This window comes from Nyctibius grandis, chromosome 30 (genome assembly GCF_013368605.1).
Source record: "Nyctibius grandis isolate bNycGra1 chromosome 30, bNycGra1.pri, whole genome shotgun sequence".
Taxonomy (NCBI): domain Eukaryota; kingdom Metazoa; phylum Chordata; class Aves; order Nyctibiiformes; family Nyctibiidae; genus Nyctibius; species Nyctibius grandis.
In genome coordinates, this window is record NC_090687.1 from 2,922,419 (window position 1) to 2,946,414 (window position 23,996).

Consider the following 23,996-nt stretch of genomic DNA (forward strand, 5'->3'; position numbering starts at 1 on the left):
TCTGTGCAGTCCTGTTAATTTTGGTATCTTTGCAAAATTCCAACCCAGGCAGTAACTCTCTGCTTCTTGAGCCTCTGAGCTTTGACCGAAGAGCTTCCCCTGCGTATGACGCAGGGCAGGGAGGCCTTGGTCTTTCCCCTGCTCTGTGCAGAATTGCCATAAGATATTTCTGATGCAGAAGAGTTGGTCTGTAGCTACTGCTGATATATTTGTTCCTGTGGACCTCTCTCCCAGGCCATCACTGATACAGGGTTCATTTCCTGACCCAAGCCTGTACAAGAGTATTGTGTATGTGAACTCTGGTAGATAACCACCTATTGAAAAAAAAAAAAAAAGAAAGAAAAGAAAAAAGAAACAAAAAAGGAAGAAAGTAATCTTTCATGTATTTTGAAAAGATTGAATAGCTATTGTCTTGAAGTTACAGTTATAACTATAATCAGTCCCGTGCCTTAACAAATGCTGTGGCGGTTACCAAGAGCCTGCAGAGTCTGGTCTCCTGATGTCTTGGCTTCTCTGCCAATAGATGATTTCACAAGTTCAGCCTACAAAAGCCTGGAAGAGCTGCTTTTCAATCCCTTCTGTCGTCTGAGAGCGCTGGAAAGCAGGAGCTCGGATCCCTTTCTTCTTAAAGAATTGAGAAGCTTTATTTTCACTTTTATTCCTGCCAGCAAGGTTTTAACTCGAGTCCTAAGGTCATGTCCCTTTGACACCTTAAAGGGAGAGATGCTGCGGGAAAGTAAGCTTCTAGGTCCCTTTGCTTGATTCTGCTGCATCCTCTGGCTCCTCTTTTTTCATTGGTGTTACTGGGAGCTCTGGTTGTGGGAAAAATGTGGAACAAGCACTGTGATTCGGAAGAGTTTCTTCCCCCATTTTGGCTCTGTGTACATACCAGTCCTTGTCCTCTCAAGTCCAGTAAAATGCATATGGCTAAATCTTAACTGGCCACTGAAACGCAGCACTTTTATCTGGGGTTGCTGGCAGAGTGGTATCACTCAGCTGTGTGCAATTGCATGCTTCAGATTGCTTTCCAGCTTTGTTATTGGCGTTGTCCAAAAAACCCAGATTTACTTCATATTTTTGCTCAGTGTAATACTCGCACATGATGTAGTTCTTGGCTGGCCAACAGAAGGGAAAATAATGTTCTGTTGGGTTGTTATGTGGAAAGCTTTATAAAAGTTTGCTTTGTCTTCGTAATATACTGGTTTGCTTGCAAGTTATAGCGTATGGCTTGTGTTGAGACAGTTGTTTTCAGGTCCCTAAAAATGAATGTGAAATGGACCCTTAAAGAGGCCTTTTGTTTGAGAATGCAAAAGTTTATATCGTAAAGCAACCACAATGCTGTGATGTGACTTTCCCTTCAAGTGGACAAACAGGAACTGTTGTCGTACAGTAATAAATCAGAGCAGGAAGCAAAGCAAAACCATAAGCTTCTTTCAGCAATTTTAATCAATTGTCCTCGATGAATTTTCCCTCTGTGGCATGCCATAATGGTCCAAAAATGCAAGCTGGAAAACAGCGGCTCAGTGAGTCTCTTCTGTAACAAATACTGAGAGGTTAAATGATATTTTTGTGTTCGCTCTGTTACTCTGTTGTTTTGGAAAGAGATTCTGGTAGTTTAAAAGAGGATTAAAACGTAAAACCATCATACAGAGGATGAAAATCAGCATCCCTCAGGTTTGAAGAGTAGCTCGGTCAGATCATAAGGTCTTCCAGCACACGCTTTCTGTTTGGAATCAGGTTTGCACGTTTGAACGGGGCGGGGTGTGTGTGCAAAGCTTTGTTACGCAGCTAAGAGTCGCTTCTAGAAAGCGCTGCAGAAGCTGAGTGGCCCCAAAGGTGTGTAACCTGCACGAGGAGTGTGCAGCTGTGGACAGAAGAGCAGCAGTCTTGCGATTCCCTGTTCCCCCCACGCCTCCTGTGGAAGGTTAGTGAGCTGTTGCAGTCTGAAGCATGTGCCTGCAGCTCTTGGCAGAGGCGCAGCCATGTGGCTAATGGGCTACGGCACACTTGGCTGGTGGCTGCCAGGGTGTGTTGTCTCCCAGTGCCCAGTTATCATTCATTTCAGGATGAACATTTAGGTTGTAATTCATTTGAGGAGGACCCATTTTCAACTATGTTAAGGCTGAGGGTCATGTTCTCTCCAGTCTGGGTGTTTTGGGTTGCCATTTGTGCCAATGCCAATGGCTGTCTTGATAGTTTATCTTTTGAGGGACTGGCTGGAGAAAATCATGCTGCAAATGATGTTGGGGTTGTTAGCCCCGAAGCACTAACTGAACGGTGCTGCAGTGCTTCGAATTGGGTCTCAGTTTCCACTGGAGAACTGAGAACAGACTACCTGGAGCACCATCATGAAATGACATTTTTTTCTCTCTTGGCAAGAGATGAGACACAAAAACACCAGAAATCCAGTCTCTGAACCACTTCCGTTCCTGGCATAGGACCGTGTTTGTAAGGTTGCATTTTTCTTGTGTTTATAAGATGACATGGAGCTTTTGAAGTGCTTTAATGAAGTGCAGGGCAAAGGAAGTAATTGAGTCTGTTTTCCTTTTACTCAAGTGAGATCTTAAATTTTTGTTCTTGCCCATTAGAAGGCCAAGGACCTGAATTTCCTGACGTGCCAAGAGATGGAAATCAGTCTGGTGTTTCCTTAAAGTGTTGTGTGAGCTTGAAGTTTCACAGATTTTTCTCACATCTTCAAGATCTTCATACAGGAGTTGGGTTTCTTTTGTGGTATAGGGGGCATAACGTGTACTGCTGTGCTATAACCGGTATATCCTACCATACATAAGCAAAACTGTGGCACTAGTTATATTTTGAGAAACTTGTCCTACTGCAAATCACTTAGGAGTTTTTCAGGCTATCTGAATTAGTGAGAATTAAATAACATCAAATCCAAACAGGGATCCTTTCCTTTGCTAGCCACAGTTGGCGTTTAGCACCATGTCAATGTATATATGTTGTAGTTATTCTGACTGACTCCCTTTGAAAGTTGGTGTCTGAATTTTAAATCCTTCTGCTCTGTCATGTCCTTTTGAGATCAGGGTCTGGGGCCCATCAGAAGGAGCCTTCATTCCTCTGATGTTAACGCTATCTCAAGCGTTGTCTTCAGGCAAGCGTGGTGTGAATTGACTAACCTCATCTCGTTTCTTTCCCTCAGCTGAACTTTGACTTGGATCGTGGTGTGTTCCCTGTGGTCATCCGAGCCGTGGTGGATGAAGGGGATGGTAAGCAGGGTGGTGCGCTGCCTTGGTCTTCTTCTAGCTCTCTTTGAGGTTATGTGCCTCCTTCAGGGCAGGCCTCCTACTGCAATGACGAAAACATTTTACTTGTAGCAAAGGTTTGGGGAGCCTTTCCAGAATAAAAATATTTCAAGAGTTCACCTTAACTTCCCTGTATTAAAAGGGCCCAGCTAAGCACGTGTTCTTACATAAAAACATGCTTTTAAAAACAGCCTCCATTTTTTACAGGAGAAAATGGCCAGGTATTTAGTGTTGGTGTGGCGTTGGGAGAGCTCCTGGCTCTGCCACCAATGCCAGGCACAAACTGGAGCAAATGACTTCCTCTCTCTTTGTAAGGCAAGGAGGGAGTTGGTCTTTTCCCCGCTTTGAGGGGTAAGTTGTCTTCATAAAAGCTCTAGCTAACTAGGGTGGGTCTTCCCCTAGGAATGGTCAGAGATAAAGAAAAGGCTTTAAAATGCTCAGGCTGCTGTTCAACCCAATACAGCTCCGTTTGGCAGTTGACAATTCGCCTGCTTTTTCTGAAGGGTGCTGAATGGTTACAATTAAACAGCATAACCTTTGAGAAATGATATTGTTGATGGGTTTTAAAGCACCTTGCCATTTTGGGGAGGGAAGTCTGGTAAGTGTTTAGATTGTCACTCACCTTGCACGGTGTGTTCCTTAGGGGGGGTGTGCTTTTGGGCTCTGTGTGTTTGCACTCATTCTGAGCGTCAGCAGTAAAAAGGGCACAAGGAAGTCACATTTTCTTTAAAATTGGGGGCTGTTGTGGTCAGCAGGACCAGCATTTCACTTCTGTATTTTGTAACATTTTGTACAAAATTTAAGAATAATTAGAAAGGAAAAAATCCATTGTTGATTGCATTGTTTAGTGCAGTCACTGTGCTCAGTTTTTTGTGTTGTAGATGTGAAAGTGTCCAGAAATTCATTGCGTTATTTTACAGTCCTTCAAGCAGAGTGAAATAGAACTGGATGAACCAATTTAAGGTGTGACTAACAAAGCACAGTGCACCATGAAGGAAATTACTTCTAAAGTGCACCTATTTTGAGTTATTTCAGGCACTGTTAGTAAAATTGACAGAGATGTATATTTCTTGACCATAAATATAAAACACTTTCCTCTGTTTATGGAGCTTTTGGCAACGTGTTTGTACTTTCTAATGTTGGGCATGCCTAGAAGAACAAAAAATAGAACAGGAGGCAGCATGGGAAGCATACATTTATGCACATACCATGTCCAGTCTTAGGCAATAGCACACATCTATCTTAATGACCTGGAAAGGCAATTGCTTTTAAATCCCCTCCTGGAAAGAATATCAGCACAAAAATATGTGACACTTGAGCGAGGTTTGAGGAAATCGTTGTGTATTTTGATTCTTTTTTAACTGATGGGACTGGAATGAGCCGGCCTTGTGTGTTTGGAGGACCTGGAAACTTACAGCTGGCCTGTAACTGCTTGTATTAAATAAAATTGAATGGCAAATTAAAATAGCAGTCAGTGAGATGTTGGTTTGGACTGAATTCTGCCAGGAGATGTTTGCGTGCTTTGAAGAATGTGGACTTGCAATGTTAGCCCTCTCCCATTCCTGCCAGCGCGACTGGTCTCAGGGAAAGGTACAGGAGCCCTTTGGGGAGGGAAGGTGCTGTGCAAAACGGGTCACAGCTCCAGCCACACACACGCTGCTTGAATGCCACGGAGGATGTGAAGGGAAGCGATGCCTGTTCTCTCTTACTTGGCTACTCGAACTCTGGAGAGGGACCTGAATGTCATTTACTGAGGGAGCTAGAACAGCCTTCCTCTTGGCTGGCAGTGGGAGGAGCAAGCAGATGAATTCCTAGTTTTAGCCCTCTTTTCTGCATGCCATTATGTTCCTGATTGCGCCCAAATTGCCATGACTGATCTCAGTTGCCCAGCAAATCCACAGGCATGGACTCTCTTCTCCCACATACTGCTGCTTCCAAACACGATCTGTGTGCCATAGTCCAGTGAATGGTTCCTCTTGTCTCTTGTTCTGGGAGCCCAAAGGAAGCTGTCGAGCTCCTCTCCCTTTTAGACAACGCAGGAGTTGCTTCCTTCAGCTGTTCACCTTCTGGCACAGAGCTGGTAGTAGTGTCTGCCAGCTCTTCTGCACGTGCTGAGCCCAGCCGGGTACTTGTCGGTCCAGGCAGGGCGAGGTGGTTACAAGCTTTCCCATCCCTTGGTGACTCCTCCACGACCTCCGTCTCCAATTTCCATATGATGAGTCTGAACATAATTAAGCCAAAGGATCCAACCAGTTGGAGCTGAACAGAACCTTAGAGTCTTGAGCCAGAGAGACTGGGATTGTACCTCTGTTCTGTATTTTTATTTGCTGAGGGAGCCATGAATGCAGTACAGAAACCTCTGACAGCCTCTTCTCAGTGCTGTTGGATTAAGAGGGAAGCCTCGAGTTTGGAAGAGGGAAGATGTGATGTTTGGGGAAAAAATCAAAGAACTGTACAGAGGTGTTTCAGTCTCCAAAACTGGTATGAGAAATAAATGTTTTATAAGCATGTTGGATTAGAGCGAAATAAAGTGATAATTACCAGGGCTGGAAGTGCTGCCAACTGCTGTTAAACCAGATGGATTTATTAATCTCTATGATAAATTCAGGTAATTAAGAACAGGAATTTGAGGGGAGAGCAGAATCCCACTGAGCTCTTTGTTTTACTTTCCCATTCCAGCCTCTGAAAATAAAGTGGGATGGTTTGGAGCACCCCAGACAATGAAGGCAGGTCTGTGTAGGGCCCACCACAGAGCCCAGCAGGGCTTTGTTCTTGCTCTGCAGGAGTGTGAGATGAACCAACCTGATGACAAGATGAGAAAAGTTTTAAATTGCAAGAGGAGATGAAGATAGAACAGGTGGTGGTGTAGAAATTGTAAATGGACTAAAATTCAGCTCGTGGTAGTTTTATGCTTGTGCTGTCTTCAAGGTTTAACCAGGACTGCTCTTTCTCTTTTTGCAGTGGTGGTTGAGGTGACGGGTCATGCCCATGTTCTTCTGGCTGCCTTTGAAAAGGTAAATGAGTTCTTTTTTCCCTGCTCAGTTCCTGTTCTTGTATATGTAAACACTTCCATGGGTCATTAGTTTGTATTTATATAGCACTTAGCACAGTGCAGTCCTGGCCCGTGACTGGGGTTCCCGAGTGCTATTGTAGTACAAATAATTGCTTGCAGCAGCTCCTGTGCAGCCTGTAATTATCATTTGTACCTGAGCTGGTCACTCAGCTAATTGTAGCTGGTGTTTCCTGTGTGTGGGTGTGCCTCCGTGGCTGTGATGTTCGAGAGTGGAAGGTGTTGACCATGGCTGCTACCATGCAGTTTTCCAGGGCCTCATGATCTCTTTGCAGAACCAGATCTGCTGTGTCCAGACCCTGTCACACCATTCTTTGGCCTTAGTTTACACATAGCACCAAGCCCTTTTAAAGAATTAGGATACATCCTGCGTAAAGACTTTGAGCTCCACTACTTTTCGGTGGCGTGTTTGATGTAGCTGACCACTGCCTGCATGGTAAGGCTAAGCCAAGCTGTCTGCACAAGCCTTGATAACACAATCCCTTCCCATGATAACTGGACCCTGAAAACAGTTTCAAGATCCATAACTGCACCATGTTGTGTCTGGTTGTGGTAATACTGCAGACACATATCCTGGGCAAGTGGTACTTGTAGCGACATGCTCAGATGAGGCAAGAGATGCTGAAGGAGAGCTGGGCATGTAGAGGGGGACAGCATCAATGCTGTGCTGTTAGAAATTCCCCACTTCCAGGCTGACATGTGGAATGACTTCTGTTTCTCAATCTGCTTGGCTCCTGCCGTATCCCTGAGCAAGCTGACAGGTCTTATTCTGTTCCTCCCAGGAGGATAATGTGGATGGTGACAAGCTGAGTCAGAGGGCACGGGAAGCACAGTCAGTCCTAAGGAAGTCCTGTGGCTGGAAGATGATCTAAGTGTTCTAGGTCACTTTTTTGTTGGACTTAGTATGTGAAGAAAATGTGGTTTCCTGTATTAGAAAGGCTGCTCTGAGCACTGGCTCTGTGGGTGGTTCTACTCCTGGCAACTAGACATCTGTCAGAAATCAGATGGGCAGCTGCAGCACCCCTGGGACTAGGGCAGGGATGTTATTCTTCTGGTTTCCTCCTCCAGCTGATCTGAAAAAACAAAACACACTGGAATCCCCAGTCATTTTTCAGCAGCACCTGGGAGAGGACAGTGTGGGCAGTGGGTCCTTGGGGAAGGCTGTAGTATTTGGAGTCCATCTGTCATCTTGGTGGGAAAGTGCTGTAGATGGAGACCCCCTAGCCTTGAAAAATGAATGATCAGCCATTTCTGAGGAGAGAAAAATAGATGAGATCACCAGCTTCCCACTTGTTACAGCCTGATTTTGAAGTATCCCACGCATGTTTGCCTTCCTCATCTGCGAGACTCACCTGTGCTCCCCTGGCTATTGCCTTCATAGCTTGTTGGTTGTAGCTAGGTTCAGGTCAGGCTTTGGATCTGATGATGTGAGTAAATTCCACATACTGTGCAGAACCTCTGAGCTCTCTGGATGCACAAAGGTGATGGCAAAAGCCCCTTATTGCTCAGGGAGCTGAACAAGGTATGCAGCAAAACTGGGAACCAACTAAAGCTGGTCAGGCCATTCCATCAATGCTGGGTTATGTCCCATGTCCAGGTCTGAGCTCAAGGATTGAAAGTGCTTCCCTTCTTTTTCTAGTCTGTGCGTGCTGTGAGAGGGAGCTTCCTACTTCTACTTCCACTTCCTACTTCTCATCTTCCACTGAATGCTTAAAACAAGATCAAAATCTTTCTTTTAATAAAAAGTCCCAGGGCAAAGTGCTTGTTGAGTTCTTTCTCCTCCCTCTTTGATTGAAATATATTCCCCATCCTTAGAATAATTGCAATGTTTGAAGTGTAGGTCCATAAATCCAGAGGAGATCCTTGCTAATAAACACTGCTGCTGATCACCAGAGCATGCTTAGGGGACAGACAGACCAGCAGGCCGTGGTAACTTGCTATTTATATGTATCTTGAAGATCAGATCAGCACACATGACTTGTTTCTGACTCCATCCAGTGGACAAGCCTTGTTCTGGTGCCAGCCCCCTGCTCTCCTGGGGCTCTGGCCTCAAGGATGGCTCTGTAACTGGATGTTATTTAGGGTGTTAACAAATATCCCCTGCCAGGTCTTGCTGGGCTTGCTACAGTGTTTGCAGCCAGTTAGACTGCTTGCAACCTGAGAGCATCCAGTGTGCCAGTGGATTTTTGTGTATGCTCTGTCCCACTTCAGCCAGGTTTAACTTAAGCCAAGTCCATCTAGCTCTGCACTGGAGCAGAGAAGGAGCACTGTGATACCCTGCTCCACTAACTCTGCTGGGAATGATTGCCGTTCAGGCTGTCCTGGTTATACATATGCAGCCCTCCCCTTAGGTAGAAGACACCAACTCTGATCACGAGTCTGTTTTACTCCTAATTTGTACACTTAGCTATGTAATACATTTCCTTTTTTTTCCTCCTAGCACGTCGATGGCAGTTTTTCCGTGAAGCCGTTAAAACAGAAGCAGATCGTAAGTACCTCTGTCCTGTCTGCTGCTTGGTTAAAGACATTTGCTGGTGTCCCACAGGTGCCCAACTGTCCCCTGTGAGAGCCTTCAATGTTAGTTCCCTGGGAGCCTGAGATCTCACCTTGTGAGCTCAGATATCACAAGCAAGCTGGCAGCCCTTAACGTTGGGTGGGTTGTTGCACAGCCAGACATGTGTTGGGGGAACAAATGTGGCAGCGTGGGACTGGCAGAATGGTGGTGCAGGTCTCTTTGTGCTCCTCTGGGAGGCAGGCTCTATGTATAGATCCAGTCTTCCCTACACGTTCCTGCCTTGCTGGCATTTGGTGCTTGAATACAAAACTGGCAGAGCCCCCAGATGGACAACAGTGTTGATGCTTCCATGTCTGTGTAGGTGCAAGTAAATTAGGTTTGCATAAGTGAGCAAACAGCTTCTCCCTGCACGAGCTTCCTTGTTGTGCCCATGGTAACTTCGGAGCAGCCTGAGGGACTGAGACCTTTCAGCTCATCTTGCCTCTCCCTTACGAGTACCCTGGGACTTGAGCAGTCACAGAAACGGTCTTGCTTTGGAGTTGTTGTTCATGTACCAGACTGCACGTGTTACGAGGGGAAGGGTAGAAGGGAGACTGGCAAACAGGGAAACATTAGGGATCTGTAGCCCTCTTTTAGCCCAGTCCAGTGTGGTGTGATGCACAGAAGCTGTGCACTGCCTTATCAGGATTGAAATTGCATCCAGTCTTGCATAGAGAGAAATACATAAGCAACTGCAGACTGCTAAGATTGCCAAGAATTCCAGCTTCTGAAAGGAAATCTGGTGGTAATCCTGCTGCAAGGATCGGCTTGAAATATCTTGGAGAGAGAGATGAGATTTTGGTGGTCTGTCTCTTCACCTTTAGATGTGTGCTGTGTTTCTGCTTTGAACATGTGTGACTTCAGCTGCTTGTGCTTGATGGCCAGGGTTTTCTGATCTGAATTAAAAAGTCTTTTACTACCAAGAAGGTCATTAAGTGCCTTGGTTAGACACTTTTTGCTCTAAGATGTTCCTTCCAGTCCCCAAGTCAGAAAAGAGCCACTAATAAGTACCAGTTAATCACAGATCAAAATTACGTTCAGTAATTCACTGTCTGCCTCATCAGTGCTGTGCAGAAACTCACAGCCCATCCTCCACGCTTGCTTATGCCCAGTGGCAGCTGCCAGAGCTTTAGCCCAGTGCTAGTGGTGAGTTACTTGCCGTTCCAGCCTGACCTCTGTTGTGAGCCCTGTGTGTCCCAGACTGCCCTATGCTCCTCTCCCTTCCTTGGTGCTTAACTCAGCTGTGTGGCAGCATGATCTCCTGGCTGGTTGATCGATCTGGATCTCACAGGTATTTTTAATAAAGACAGCCAGAGACTGTTCTAGAAGGGAGTCTACAGAGCGTGCGAAGGCAGGTTTGTAGTGGGAACATCCAGAAGAGCCATGACTCTGAAGGGAGAGCTTGTGTGCCGTGCTGGCAGGGGCTGCCCGAGCGCTGAGGGAGCAGAGCAGTGTGATACCAGCAGTGCCTCTTTCTCACATGTTCTTCTGATCAGAGAAGAGCATTCATGAGCTGATGAAAAGCCATTTATCTTGCTTGTGGGTTTTTGGGGGGATTTTTTTCTTAAGAACAGTGGTTACATGGCTGTGAGCTCTCTGAGTGGCTGTTGGGTGACTGTGCACACTAACAGTGTGTAATGTTCTCCATCCAGCACTCCGGACTGCCCCGATGGAGGGCTGTCTTGGTGGAAGTGCTCTCTAGGGAAGTTCCCACCCTGCCACAGCATGGTTAGCTGACTCCTGCAGTGAAACAGTGTGTGCTTGTCTGTCTTTACTGGCAGAGCGTGTAACCTTCCCACTCAGCGTTTGGTTGTGGGTACTTTTTTTTATTGGCAGTTTGTAAAATGTAATGCTTATATGTTCTCTCTCATGGCTTTTAAAATAGAAGGGAGCTCTTGCTAGAAGAACACACAGTACCACTGAAACTGAGATAGCATCTGCACCCGTAAGAGCATAGAGCAGAGGTATAGAGTATATGTCTGCAGTACAACATTGTACGTTCTTCCCCATCACTGCTTTTCTTTTGCCTTCCCCTCCTTGCCATTGCCAGGATTCCCAGGTACCTTTTGTGTGCATCGATCTCTAAAGCTCTTTGGGAGCAGGAAGCAGCCGATAATGAGCTGAGCTGCTTTGTTCTCACAGCTGAGATCAGTTATAATGTATGTACCAACCTGTTCAAAGAAATTGAACGTGGATGAATGCAAACAGATGGATCAGCAGAAAAACATGACCTGGACTTGGCTGGTGGCTCCTGTGTGCATCAGCTGAGGCTGTATATAGCAACAGAAGCCTTTGGAAGGATGATGTGGTGCAGGATGGGTTGGAGAAGCATGAAGGAGTGCATTGTGTACAATCACGTACTCCTTATTTACTCCTACTCTTTTAAAACCTAGAGATCTTTCTAGTGAGAGCCATGTTGCACTGCTCACCATTTTCCTACTGGGACATGAGCTTCTCGGGATTTTCAGAGGCAAGCAGTTAAAGCGAACACAGACTTCTGCAGAGGCTTTGGTGTCTTCATTCGTGACTTCTTGTTTGCTTTGAGCTGACCACTTCTGCACTCACTGTTGCTCGTCATGATCCTCTGAGGAGTCAGGATGCTGTAACAAGACTCTCTTTGAAATGTCAAGTTACAAAAGGACATCTCCCACATAATTGTTCCCAAGCTTCCTGGGTGAGTTGTGAGCCGCTGCAGAGGATTTTGCTCAGCAGTCCAACAGCTGACCTCATTGCCGTGAAATGCAAGCCTAGAACAGATTGTCTGTGAGCTGCACGCTGAGTTAAACGGGGAGACTCTGGAATTAGTTTGTTAAAGCTGCTGCATCCTAGCGCAGAGCATTTCTAAACTGGCAAACAGGCTGGATATAACTAGCTCCTGCCCCCATCTTGGCATGTGACGTCTTCTACAGCACTGAAGTCCCATGGCAAAGCCATTGCTCTTCTGAGCACCTGGCTTGACAAAAGAGAGGAGAGAGGCCAATTACACATGGAAATGCCAAAAGCCCTGGGAGTGACGAGCTGTTGAAGCACTGGATTCCCTGTGGCTTGGCTTTGCTGCATGGTGTCAACCGGACAGTTACTGGAGATGGCAGGAAAGCGTTTCCTTCCCCTGTTTGTGAGATGAGTCAGTTTGATGCCTTGCAACCCCTCCACCGTTTTACCTGTTGCGGGGTGTTGTGCAGAGGAACGCGCCTGCTCTAGAGGAGCTGCTGCATAGCACCACATCTCGGGGGAGCGGTACCTTTGTGCATCCTTGTAGAGGCTGCTCCACACTGCTCTAAGAGTCTCGTGCTGTACTTGCTGGCTGAGCTAGGGAACAGGGGAGAACACCCCACAGTGCAGAGGGGCTTGTCTTGCTGGGACTTAAACCATCAGCCTTTCTTGCCTCAGTGCTTTAGTTCAGCTGCTCAGGGGAGTTGGCAGGCAGCTGCCAGTGTTTGCATAAAGGCATGGCTCCGGGGGGTCCGTCCCAGGTTTGGGGCTGTGAGCAACTCCCACTGTGCCTAGAGCACTTTCTGCCACCACACCCCCCAATTTAGAGGTGCCACCAAGGGCCTGGAGGTGGTAATAAATGACACTCAATGTTGTCCCTTGAGTGGTTCTCATGTTAAGGGAGATGGCTTGTCTGTCTTCTGTGGCTTGACCTTATGCTCCCAGGTGTTGAACAGGGACGTGATGTGCAGCCACTGATGTGCCAGGAACGAGCTGTTGGCACAGCACCTCTCTTGAGGTTACAGAGATGGGTGGAAGTTCATCTTGGTTAAAGTTAAGCAGTACGTCACAGAAGGAAAGGACTGTGGAAGGCTGATTGCCTCGGGCTTATTTGAGCTGTGGGTGCATGTTCCCTCTTGATCTCTGAGACAAGCAGAGTACTTGCTTTTTAGATGATTTTGATAGTGACAAAATTGGTCAGTTGGGCTCCCTGCTCAGACCAGACAGGATGGGCACCGCTTTTTGAGCAAGGACAGGCTCATTCTCCCAGCTATCCTTTGCAATATTCGTTTGTGTTAGTTTTTTTGTGTGGCTCTAGGAGAGTCGGCTGCCATGGGTGTAACATGGACATTTTGACACAGGGAGGGAGGGGAAGTGATCACAATGACCGAGCAGCTGGCACTCCAACTGTTGTCTTCTTCCCTAGGTTGACCGGGTGAGCTATCTGCTTCAGGAGATCTACGGCATCGAGAATAAAAACAACCAAGAGACCAAGGTAAGGGTGCTCAGGAGGCTCCTGCTCCCTGATCTGTGGGTTTCCAGCCTGCACCTTCTGCTTTTGAGCTTAACTATGGTGCTTGGCAGGGCAATATGGAGATGCTTCCCAGAATGACTGTCGAGTCTGTGTGCAGGCACTGAAGAAGCCCAGGGATGTCAGGTCCTCACTGCTGTAAGGCCCAAACAATCAGTGGAGTTGTGCTGAGATAATTTTAGATAGCATGAGGCTCTTGAGGATATTCCTTGGGGCTGGAATTGCTGGGAGAGAAGGATATCGGTACCCCGTGGGGCAGCGCACGGATCTTAGGGCTTGTGGAGACAGTGGGCCAGTGTCAGCTGCTGTTCTTGGTGCCCTGAGGCTGCTGGCCAGTCTAGGTGCTTCCCAGTTTGCATAGCCAAGAGTATCTTTTTTTTTTCCTCATTGATCGTAAATGAGCATTGCCTCCCAGGCTCCTCTGAAGTCTTCCCTCTGATGCCCACAGCACCTCACTGCCTGTCTGCAGGCAAGGCAGTCGTGCCTGGTGTGTCTGTGCTTTGCTCCTGTGGCTCCTTCATTGTCTCCTGTTTGTTGGGGTTTTTTTGTTTTATTTTGTTTTTTAATGGGGGGACTGCACGTTCCCGTAGCATTGCAGGGAACTGAGCTCTCCAGGGCCTGCCAGTACCCAGAGAGCAGCCTGCATCCCCCAGCCAGAGGGAGCACAGCATCACTAGGGGGTGTATATGCAAATGCCTTAACCAGAAACATTGCTCGTCTTTAGGCAGGAGCTTCTGCTGAATCCCAGCTTGCTGCACAGCCCCATGGGCGTTATGTGACTGCTTTGTGCTTGCTTTAGCCTTGTGTTGAGCTGCCCTTTGCTGCCACCTGGGCTGCAGAGCGTACCAAGCGCTGGCCTCAGGATCTGGTGTGTGTAGTGCGTGATTTGCACACAGAGGAGTAGCCAAAGAGCAAGACAAGCAGGATTTCCTCTCCAAGCAATGCAGTGTCCTGCCCCAAGCATCCTGTGATCTCTGTGCCTGTGCCAACAGGTAGTGCCTGAAGAGGCAGGAGGGAGAAGTCTCTTCAAAGATTTGTCTTGCATGGGATCTCTTTTAAGAGGATTGAAGGCTTCTGTTTGAGTCCTCCAGGGTCTTGTGATGATTCTTTTGATCCAGCAATCACACGTTTGTGACCCATCAGACAAGTGGCCTGGGGCCATTTTTGTTCTTCCCGGTATACTTAGCAAACCATATGAATGGGAAAGCAAAAAGCCTGCCCTCCCTGCCTCCCAAAATAGATGAGGGGTGCACGTGATGGGGCAGACAGGCCTGCAGACTTTGGCTGGCATGGTCGGCCGGCTGGGTGTGGATGTGGCAGCAGCAGATGCTGTATATCGTATATTGGTGTAAACACAGCAAGGTTGCCCATGGTCTAGCATGTGCTGGCCCTGGTGACCAAAGGGGCCTCCTGAAGTGGGACCAGGCGAAGGTGGAGGGTGGCCCATGCTGGGTCATGACTTTGGTGCGCTCTGGCATGACTTCTGTGGCATCGGTGGGGTGACTGTGGGGTTCTCGGGTGTCAGTGAAGAGAGCTCTTGTGATCGGAGAGTGGGTTTCTTCGCCCAGCAACAGCTTGCTCGGTGGCTGTCATCCAATTTGTGGGGCTCCGAGTGACTGAAAGACTAGTGTGATGCACATTTGTGTTGCGTGGGTTCACACTGACCTTTTTACCAGGGTAACTGTGAGCAGGTGAACATCCCAGGCTGGTTCTCCTGCAGCTGCATCGAGGCTTGTGCCAGCACAGGAGACTGGTGAAGATGCTGTGGCAGGAGAACCACTCACTCCATCGCTTGTCCAGAGGACCTGTGGAAACTGGGCTAGATGTGGCTGGAGTGCCTCCTTCTGTCCAGCCCCGGGGCAGCCTGACCTGCTGCAAGCCACAGTGAGCAAGCAGCTCCTTTTGGGGCTGCTCTCTCTCTGTGGCCGTGGGGCAGAAAGGCTGGCCTGCCAGAGAGCCGCTTCCCTGCTGACCCAGGGAGCCACCGGGCTGGCAGGCAGGAGCTTGTTCTTGGTGCCCCTCAGGCAAGGGGATCCCTACCCCAAAGGGGCTCCGCTGTGCACACAGCCTAGCTCGGGGGGGGACAGCCATGTGTGAATTCACAGTGCAGTGCCCTGTCTCTGGCCTTTAGTAAGCTCAGAGCAGAGCCCCGAGAGGAAGGAGTGTCCATAGTGGGGCTGTGTGGGCTGGAGCTTGCTCTCCTTGAGAAACCCCCGCTGAGAGCTGCGGAAAGCAGATGCCAGCTCTCTCACAACAGACTTTTGGGTGGGAAATTTCCCCAGGCTCCAGAGTCCCTTGGCAGTTTGGCGTGGCCCTTTCCATTCACATGCCAACATCTTGCCTCTCGGTGCAGCCTTCAGATGACGAGAACAGCGACAACAGCAACGAGTGTGTGGTTTGCCTGTCTGACCTCCGCGACACCCTCATCCTGCCCTGCAGACACCTCTGCCTGTGCAATTCCTGCGCCGACACCCTGCGCTACCAGGCCAACAACTGCCCCATCTGCAGGCTGCGTGAGTATGTGCCCAGCCAACAAGGGCATCGTCATCCCTTCCAGGCTCCTGTTAAGTCAGTACAGGCTGTGAGAGGGAGCGTGTATTTTATATACCCCACCCCAAGGCTCAGCATCAAACGTGCTGCTGCTCTCACTGGCATCTGGAGATCCCTGGCACCTTAAATAACTGTCCTCGAACAGGGAAGGAGGAGAGCACATGGGAGAATGGCTCTTTGTCCAGTGCCTCCCTGGCCACTTCCCCTCTCCCTGGGATGGCTCAGAAGGTGCAGGTGCTCTGAGCTGTGCCGTGTAGACAGTTCTTGTGTTTTGGTGAAGAAGATGGAAAATCCCCCAAAGGAGGGGACGTAGAAGCTTTATCCTGAGAGTATCTGGCCGAGCCCACCGGAGGGCTGTCCAAGTACTTTGCGTGATTCTTTTTTTTCCCCTCTGACAATCTTACTTTGACTTCACCAGTGAGGCAGAGGTGAGATAACAGTCAATTTGGAGTCCTTTGCTTTGCCAGGAGAGTTAGGGGGATCTGCTTAACCCCTGCATTGCTCAGCTCCCCAAAGGTGGAAAAAATTAAATACCTGTTCTGACACTCAGGCAGCACTCCCTGAATTCCGTGTCTTTTCTCAAAAGCCCAGAGGCGTAGGAGTCTCTTGAGAAAATGCCTGTGTTTTTGCTGGAATAGAGAGATTGTGTGTTTTACCCTGTGCTTGATCTCTGAGGTATTTGGTTGTTTCTAATTGGTACTTCTCAGGAAAACAAAAAAGAGCCTAAGACAGATGTTTGGCCTGAGAAATTAAGTCTAAACAGTTCAAACTTGGCAAAGATGGAGTAACCGAAAGCAAGATCTTATCAGAGGAAGTGCCAGACAGCTTTGACTATAAGTAGCACAACTTAAAACACAGGAACAGCATTCTCTCATCTGCGTGCTGCGGGGGAGTAGGTTGTGTTTGTTTGGAAAGTGCCCCCGTGTCAGACTTCCTGGGAGTCTGCTTCTGGGAGCGCAGAGGCAGTGAGGACAGGTTTGTACCTCTGTCTCTAAGCTGATCTTGCAAGCAGTTGGGTGCAACAAGAAATGCCTGGGCTTTTCCTTATGTACGAGCAAGTTCTTACAGCTGCGTCAGAACAGATGTCTGGCTCCTTCATGTGCACCCTTGGCACAGGGGAACTAACAATGTTAAAGATCTGCAGATAGAAAATGGGGCTGTGGGCAGGGAGTGGAGATCAAAGCTGTTAGTGAGAGGACCAAGGGATCGCTGTGCTGGAGACAGGAGTTCAGCCACTAACCCTCTGGCTGGGTTCGCAGCTCTTGCAGAGCCTCTCACACCACAGTGCTGGCCAGTGAGTGAGCAGCCAGCGGCAGGAGCGATGCTTCCAGCTGAGACTGGTGGGCTCTGAACGAACCCAAAGTGGTTTTACATGAGGCCCATCCCATCCTATAGCTTGCAGTGCGCTGCCTGAGGCCAAGCTCTTGTTTTTCTTACTCTGCCATACAGTATCAGGCCTGAAGCACCTCTGTACAGGACTGTACCGGGGCAGGCAGGGCCTGTTCTCCGCAAGGGCTATATGTACCCACTTTTTTGGCCAGCAGATCTCTCCCCAGTATAGACCGATCAACTAGAAGCCAGACTGCAGCACTTGGCTTTAGTGTGCTCCATGGTCCTGCTCCCCATGCACATGGGGAGCTCTCCCGTGCCGATGGTGTGTCTGTGGCAAGCTGAGGAGCTCTGGCCTGTCTTTGGCACAGCTTGGCCATGCGGTCACCTGCCTGCTGTTCTCTCCTAGCCTTCCGTGCCCTGCTGCAGATCCGGGCTGTGAGGAAGAAGCCGGGGGCTCTGTCGCCGGTGTCGTTCAGCCCTGTCTTGGCACAGAGCGTTGACCACGACGAGCACTCTGTAAGTACCTCGCAGCCCCGTGTACAAAGCCTGGGCGCTGGTCTCAGCCTGAGTGGGCAGCTTGTGCACGCACGAGGTGCTTGGCCTGATGACCAGCGTCCCTGGGACCTCAGGAGGTGCACTCAGGCCTTGGAGCAAGGTGCAGCCTCTCTTCTCAACCCTGCTAGAGAGCCAGGACCTCTCTTCTTGTGGATTAGTAATACAACTGGTTTTAGCCGAGTGCCCTCCTGTCTTTTGGAGAAAACAAATCCACAGAAACCTCAGCCTGAGAAATTTTCTCAGGGCCTGTCCCAGCAGAAAAGTGGCAGACTCTGGGCATGGCAGAGGTGGGAGCTGCGAAAACGGGAGGGGGTTACGGTTCGGCTGATGAGATGCCCTTGGTGTCGGCATTCCCAGCGTGGCAGCAGAAAGGCCTCTTTCCGCCAGCCCCCCGGAGTGATGGGGGTCTCGGCAGGCGGCTGAGGGAGCGTGGGGTGGGAAGTGTGGTGCTGGTGGCCTCAGGGCCGGGTTGCACGTCACCGGTGCGGTGAGGGCAACAGCTCATTGCCTGAGCAGTGCTATTGCACAGCTGGCTCTGGTGAGACACGTGAGATCAGAGCGAGCAGGGGGAGATCTGCATCTAGATGATCTTACAGGCTTTCGTGGGAACAGAAAGAGATTGTCACAGAAGAAGCTTGGTTTTATCTATCTGTCCTCTGCACCACTGTAGCCCTGGTGCCTCCAACTGGGGCTAAGAAATAGGGCAGGGGAGAAACCCCGAGGGCTGTTGTGAAGCTGAGCGTGGTGGGTAGAGGAAGCAGGTGCTGTCACCTGGAGCAAGGTGAGGAGATGCCGTGTGTCTCTTCATGTCACTAACCTCGAGAAAGAACTTCTTTGAAACATGGTTTTCTCTTGACAGTGTCCCTTTAAACCCCTTAAAGTGAGCACTGTCTCCCTGCCCGGCAGGAAACCTAGGAGGGAAACAGTAAGTGGACTTGGTTGTACTTGCTCCTACGGCAGTTCTTTGCCCGTGGTGTCACTAGCACGTGGAAGCGTTACACACGAGGGCTTGCTAACACGCCGGGTTTGCCTCGTGCCCCTGCACGGGCTGCGACACTCCACGTGCTGCCTCCACGTTAGCGGTGAGACGCTCACGGCCTGCACGGACGGTCACTAACCTCCCCGGTTTGCGTGCGGAGGAATAAGCAAGATGGAAGCAGCTTGCCACAGGGGCCTGACGCTGACTCTCGGGGACTGTCCCCAGGTCCCAAGCCTGGCTGCTTTATAGCTCCTGGCCAAGATGTTTTTGTTGCTTTGTAGGACTGTGGGCAAGCTGCTGTCCCCTTGGCTCACCCAAAAGCTTCCTTGCACTTGTCTCATCCCCTTGGCAGTTTGGTGTGGGCACGTTCTTGTTGTGGTTTCCACCCTGGTGCTGGGATGTAGAGGTGGACAAATAGGCACAGCTGGACCAGGTCTTGCGCTGAGGAACGCTGGCTGCGATGGGCTGGTTTGCTTTTACAGAAACAGAAAGGAGGGAGCTTGTTTTGTTGGGGACTCTCTGAGTTGGTGTGAAAGTGTGTAACTGGGATGCCATGCTGGGGACAGCGTGAATGGCAATTGTGGGGGACCAGGGGCCAGGAAGTGGAAAGGCGAGGGAGGCCCCCAGGCCAGGAAGGCTCTGTTTGTGTCGTCTTTGTGTACTCCCGTCAAATGCAGCTACAGCTGTCAGCGGTGTCAGGAGGCTGTGGTTTTCTCTTGCTCAGGCCAGCCTGGATGCTCAGCCTTAAGAGGAGTGTGGCTTGTTCTGCTTGTCAGGTCTGGAGAAAACCTGAGGCTGGGCTCAGGTAACGAGGCTGTCGCACGCTCGGTATGACCCTGGCTCACTGCAGGCCTCCTGCAGCGACTGGCAGTACTCGGGCCGGAGCGGTGTAGTGTCGTGTCTCTTAGGGTGGTTTGAAAGCTCAGTAGCTTGCAGCGAGGGTCTTGTAGCCATCGGCTGAGAAATCCTCCTGCAGCCTCTGAGCTGTGCCGCAGACCCTGAGCTTTCCCCTCAGGGAACCAACATGAGCACCCGTTGAACCCTCAGGCCTTGGTCTACACAGCCAGGAGGAAATGTCCCAAACACAAGCCAGGGGGGTTTGTCTCCCTGACTTTTCTGTCCACAAAACAGCACCTCTGAGCTGCTGTCTGGAGACAAAATGTTCTTGTGGAGATGGCTTTTGGCCCCACTGCCTGCAGGTGGCAGCAACTGGGAGCTGGTTCCTTGTTCAGCTGCCTTGGGTATCTTGCAGTTACCAGCTGTGGTCTTGAGCACGAGCTCATAACCATCACAGACCAATCCTTAGGGGATGGGGGTTGATGCTTGACCCCAGGTGCCATTCATTCTTTCCTCCCGGTCAGATCTAGCTCCTTCTGTGACCACAAGTGAGTCAGTTCAGCAATCAGCTCACCCCACATTAATGGCGGGGTTGGAAGAGGTTGCTGGGCAGGCTCCTCTGCAGCTGTGCGATGGGCAGATGAGGCACAGAGAAGCTACAGGAGTTGACGGCCAAGCTCAGCAGCAGCACACCATCTTAGGTACAAGGCAGAGCCACCTCCCTGAGGGTGCAGGGCTCAAACAGCTTAATTTAATGTAAGCCTGGACTGCTGCAGTGCTGCCTCTGTTTGCAGCAGGCTGGGTTGAGCTGCCTGTGACCTGCTGACTTGCAACATAAACCGTGTGTATCTCTGAGTCCACAGGGCCTTGATGATCAGGAGGATGTTTGGAGTTAAACCAGTGTTGGTTTAATGACTTTGCAAGGGTCCCTTTGGCTGGCAGCTGAGTGAGTTACGGAGGGAATGGGAGTTGGTGCAGTTTTGCCCTCCTCCCTGCAGGGTTGTGTGATCCCTTTCCTACCTTCTAGCAGAGGTGGCTGTGCAGAGAGACAGCATTAGCAGCTGAGGGGACCGAGTCCGTGGGAGAAGTGGAAGTGGTTGAAGGGGAGGGGGGCCGAGGCTCTCTGGAGAGGTGGCTGTGCGGATGGGCTGCCTGGGAGCGCAGCGTGGGAGGGACAGGACTGGGTTGCAGTGGGGCTTCCCCTTTCTAGGGGGGCTTCCAGCCTGGTGAGGGTTTCTTAACATGCTCCTCTCTTTCTCGCCCACAGAGCTCTGACAACATCCCTCCAGGCTACGAGCCCATTTCCTTGCTGGAAGCGCTGAACGGCCTTCGCTCTGTTTCCCCCTCCATCCCGTCAGCTCCCCTCTATGAGGAAATCAGCTACTCTGGCGTGGTGGATGGGATGCCGCCTGCCAGCCGACCGCTTGTTGGGATGGACAGAGCTGTGGAGAGCAGCCACCAAAAGGGCAAGCGGAGCAAGTCTCCAGATAGGTCAGCATGGGGACGGAGGGGTCCGCTCCTCTTGCAAGCCCTGAGGGCTTGTGGCCACACACACTGGGAGCCAGGAGCTCTGGCTGGTCCCATCACTGGTAGCACTGCTAGCTCCCAATTTTCGGAGGCCAGCAGGTACTCATGCTGGTGAGAGAATTGGGACACTGCCCCTGTGTTCAGCCCAAGGTGACCAGCTTATGTCTCCCAAGAGCTGGCTTTGTCACCAAAAGGAGGAGGATTTTTAACAAGAAGATTTTGTCCAGACTTTGGATGGAAAATGTGCAGTTAGTGCCTCAGTTTGCATTTGACATCCAAACCTTGTTGGATTTCAGCTTTCCATGGAGTTACCCAGGAACAAAAGAATGGGGAGAGAGTGACCTGAATTTCAGAGTACAAAATGCTGAGTGAGAGCCTTTAGTTGTTGTCTGAACCCTCCTCTCCTGGCCCGGTGATGGAGGATGTAGGTGTGGGTGCCGTGGAGTGGGCAGCCCCCTGCAGGTGCCCTGCAGGTGTCCCTTGCAGGGCTGTACACGTGGGGTCAGACTGGGTTTGTTCCTGGCACCCCTCCCTGTGCTCCATTCCAAGTTCCCCCCTGGGATGGGGGCCCCTGAAGGTGTGAGGGACAGCATGGGACCTGGGCCTCTTGCTTTCCACGCGAAGGCAGGACTTGTCCGAGTTGTGTTACTGTGCCAGAGCTCTGCCCCGCGTGGCTCTGCCCCAGACACGCTGCTGCTGCTGTTCCCTCTGTAGCTGGTACTGGAGGCCACGGTGAATTCAGCTCCATAGTTTGAGCTCCTGCTCATGCGTGTTGGCTTAGTCTGCTGGTGGAGGGACAGGGCAGGGGTGGTGACAGCTTGAGCTGCTGCCACCAAATCCGCCGGGACCTGCGGTGCTGGCAGCACTGCGGTCCTTGCAAACGGGGTTTCTCTTGCCGCAGCACACTACGGTCTCCCTCGTCCCCGATCCACGAGGAGGATGAGGAGAAGCTCTCCGAGGACTCCGACTCGCAGCCAGCACTGGGCGGGGGTGAGCTGGTCCTGAGAGAGACCAGCTCTCCAGAAGTAAGTCTGTGCTCTGCTGGGGAGCTGCTCTGGGCCAGGGCTCTTCTGGGGGGGCTTCTCTGGGGATGCGGCAGGTGCCTCGTGAAGGGCCGTCGCTTCCTCAGTGACAGGGTCAAGATGAGCTTCTGAGCACAAGTAGCCTGGAGCCAACAGTCTTGGCTGCCGTTGTTTACCCGCAGGGCTCCAGGGGAAGGGTGTAGCTGCTCCTTGTGCCCCTAACAGGGGGGTTGGAAAGCTGCTTGGCTGCAGCCACTGCCTGTAAAACCCCTCCATCCCAGCCCAAGGTGCCACGGCGCTGATGGGTGGCCCCTTGGTCCCTCTGGGAAATGAGCCCCTGGCCCCAAGCACAGCTCTCTGGAGAAAGCCGGAGCAGGAGGCGAGCACAGCAAAGGCCTCCAGCCTGCAGAAGTAACCTGTGCTGTTCCTCCTTACAGAGCGTGGCCGGGGAAGAGATGGAGGAGGCCTCGTCCCTGCAGCAGGGTGAGTGTGCACTCAGCTGTGGGGGCAACCACGGGCCGTGGTGTCCAGCTCTGCTGTGGTGGGAGGGGGGCAGCTGGGGAATGGACATACTAGTTCAGAAACATTCAGCCCCTGAAATCCCATCTCAGCTGCTGTGGCTTCACCAGGTCCCTGCTGCTTCCCTGGTCTCCCCTGGGAAGGGGAGGAACAAACTCAACAGACCTCCCTGGTTTATTTGCCAAGTGTCTCTCCTTGCTGTAAGCTCTACCCAGGCAGAGCTGTGCACCACGCCATGGGCTGTCTCCTTGCACAGCTGAGGGGAGAGAGGGCTGCATGCACCAATGTGGTCCTGGTGAGACCGTGGCTGCAGTACTGGGCACGCAGGATGTGCCCCATGGCTTTGGGATGGGTCTCTGGTGCTCAGTCAGCATCTGGAGGGCATGAGGGACAGGGTTTGGGGGCATGAGCCTGCATGTGAACAGAGGTGGGCCTTCAGCACAGTGACCTGGGCCAGTCTGACCAGCTCCCTGAGCCTGCAGGGCTGTGGGGCTGGGGAGCTTCCTCACGTGGAAGATCTCAGCCTGTGCTGGCCGCATGCCCCTGTGGAGCCGGGCACTGAGGGGCCGCGCTCTCGGCTGGTTCCAGGGAGCCGCCCGCCCTCCGTCGAAGACGTCCTGCAGGACGGCGGCTGTGGCGAGCACAGGAGCCTGACGCAGGCGGAGAGCGACCCTCCGGTGGACGTCTACCTGCCAGGTAATGGCCGCGCCGTCGGGCCGGGGGCACGCTGCTGCGCCGAGGGGCCCGGGGGGTTGTGGGCTGCGTGCCCGACCGCGGGCAGCCTCCCCTGGGGACGGGACAGGGACCCACCCGCCCGGAGCACGGGCTGCCGCTGCCTCCCAGAGGGCAGGGCGAGCTGTGGGCGAGGGGGCCTAGCACAGAGGTAACTTGCCCCCCCTTCTCTCTCCTCCCTCACCCTTTTGTCTCTGTCCTTCCCCTCCTTTCTCCTCTGAGCTGTGGCCCCTCGGTGGCACAGTGTATGTGACAGTGGCCCCCTGTGCCTGCCCCCAAACCACGCTCCTGCTTTCGGCCGAGGGAGGGGGACCATCTGAGCCAGCTGCTGGGAGCCTGAGCCGGCACGGGGGGCAGCGGGCACCCCTCTGCCGGGGGGAGGGCCGGGGGGTGCCGTGCTTTGCTGTCCTCACCCTGACCGTTGTCGTTGCAGCCTGTTTTCTTCTGTAGAGTCGCAGTCTGTTCTGAGTTACCTCTCTAATGTCTCCTTCCCTCCCTGTCTGCCTTCCTCCCTCCTGTCTTGGGCAGCACTGGGTCCCGATTCCTGCTCTATTGGTATAGAGGAGTAAGCTGGTACGTCTGCTCGTTCTTCTTACGCATCGCTGGTGTGGGGGGCAGCAGGACCCTCCTGGGAAGGCTGGTGGCCAGGCGAGAGCGGGGACGGGACCGATCTAGGCCGTTGGGGCAGGGAAGGAGGGGGCAGCAAACCCACCAGTCTGCACTGCTGGCCCTGTCCTGGCACCAGCATCCCTGCACCCCGCAGGGTCCCTGCTGTCCCTGAGTGCCAGGACCCCCGGCAGGGCAGCAGAAACCCTG

The 23,996-nt window shown here is 51.4% G+C and overlaps 1 protein-coding gene across 4 annotated transcripts in view; it reads left to right on the forward strand.

Annotated features, from left to right (window-relative positions):
* MGRN1 (mahogunin ring finger 1) overlaps positions 1-23,996 on the forward strand; it is a 54,597-nt gene that overhangs the window by 30,027 nt on the left and 574 nt on the right. Inside the window, exons 6-16 of one of the 4 annotated variants that reach the window (XM_068420088.1) lie at positions 3,158-3,224; positions 6,222-6,274; positions 8,771-8,818; positions 13,023-13,091; positions 15,481-15,640; positions 17,416-17,525; positions 18,424-18,489; positions 20,648-20,871; positions 21,809-21,932; positions 22,367-22,412; positions 23,037-23,144. In XM_068420088.1, the coding sequence (XP_068276189.1) occupies positions 3,158-3,224; positions 6,222-6,274; positions 8,771-8,818; positions 13,023-13,091; positions 15,481-15,640; positions 17,416-17,525; positions 18,424-18,489; positions 20,648-20,871; positions 21,809-21,932; positions 22,367-22,412; positions 23,037-23,144 (1,075 nt within the window). The other 3 variants (XM_068420086.1, XM_068420087.1, XM_068420085.1) reach the window with 3 other exon arrangements.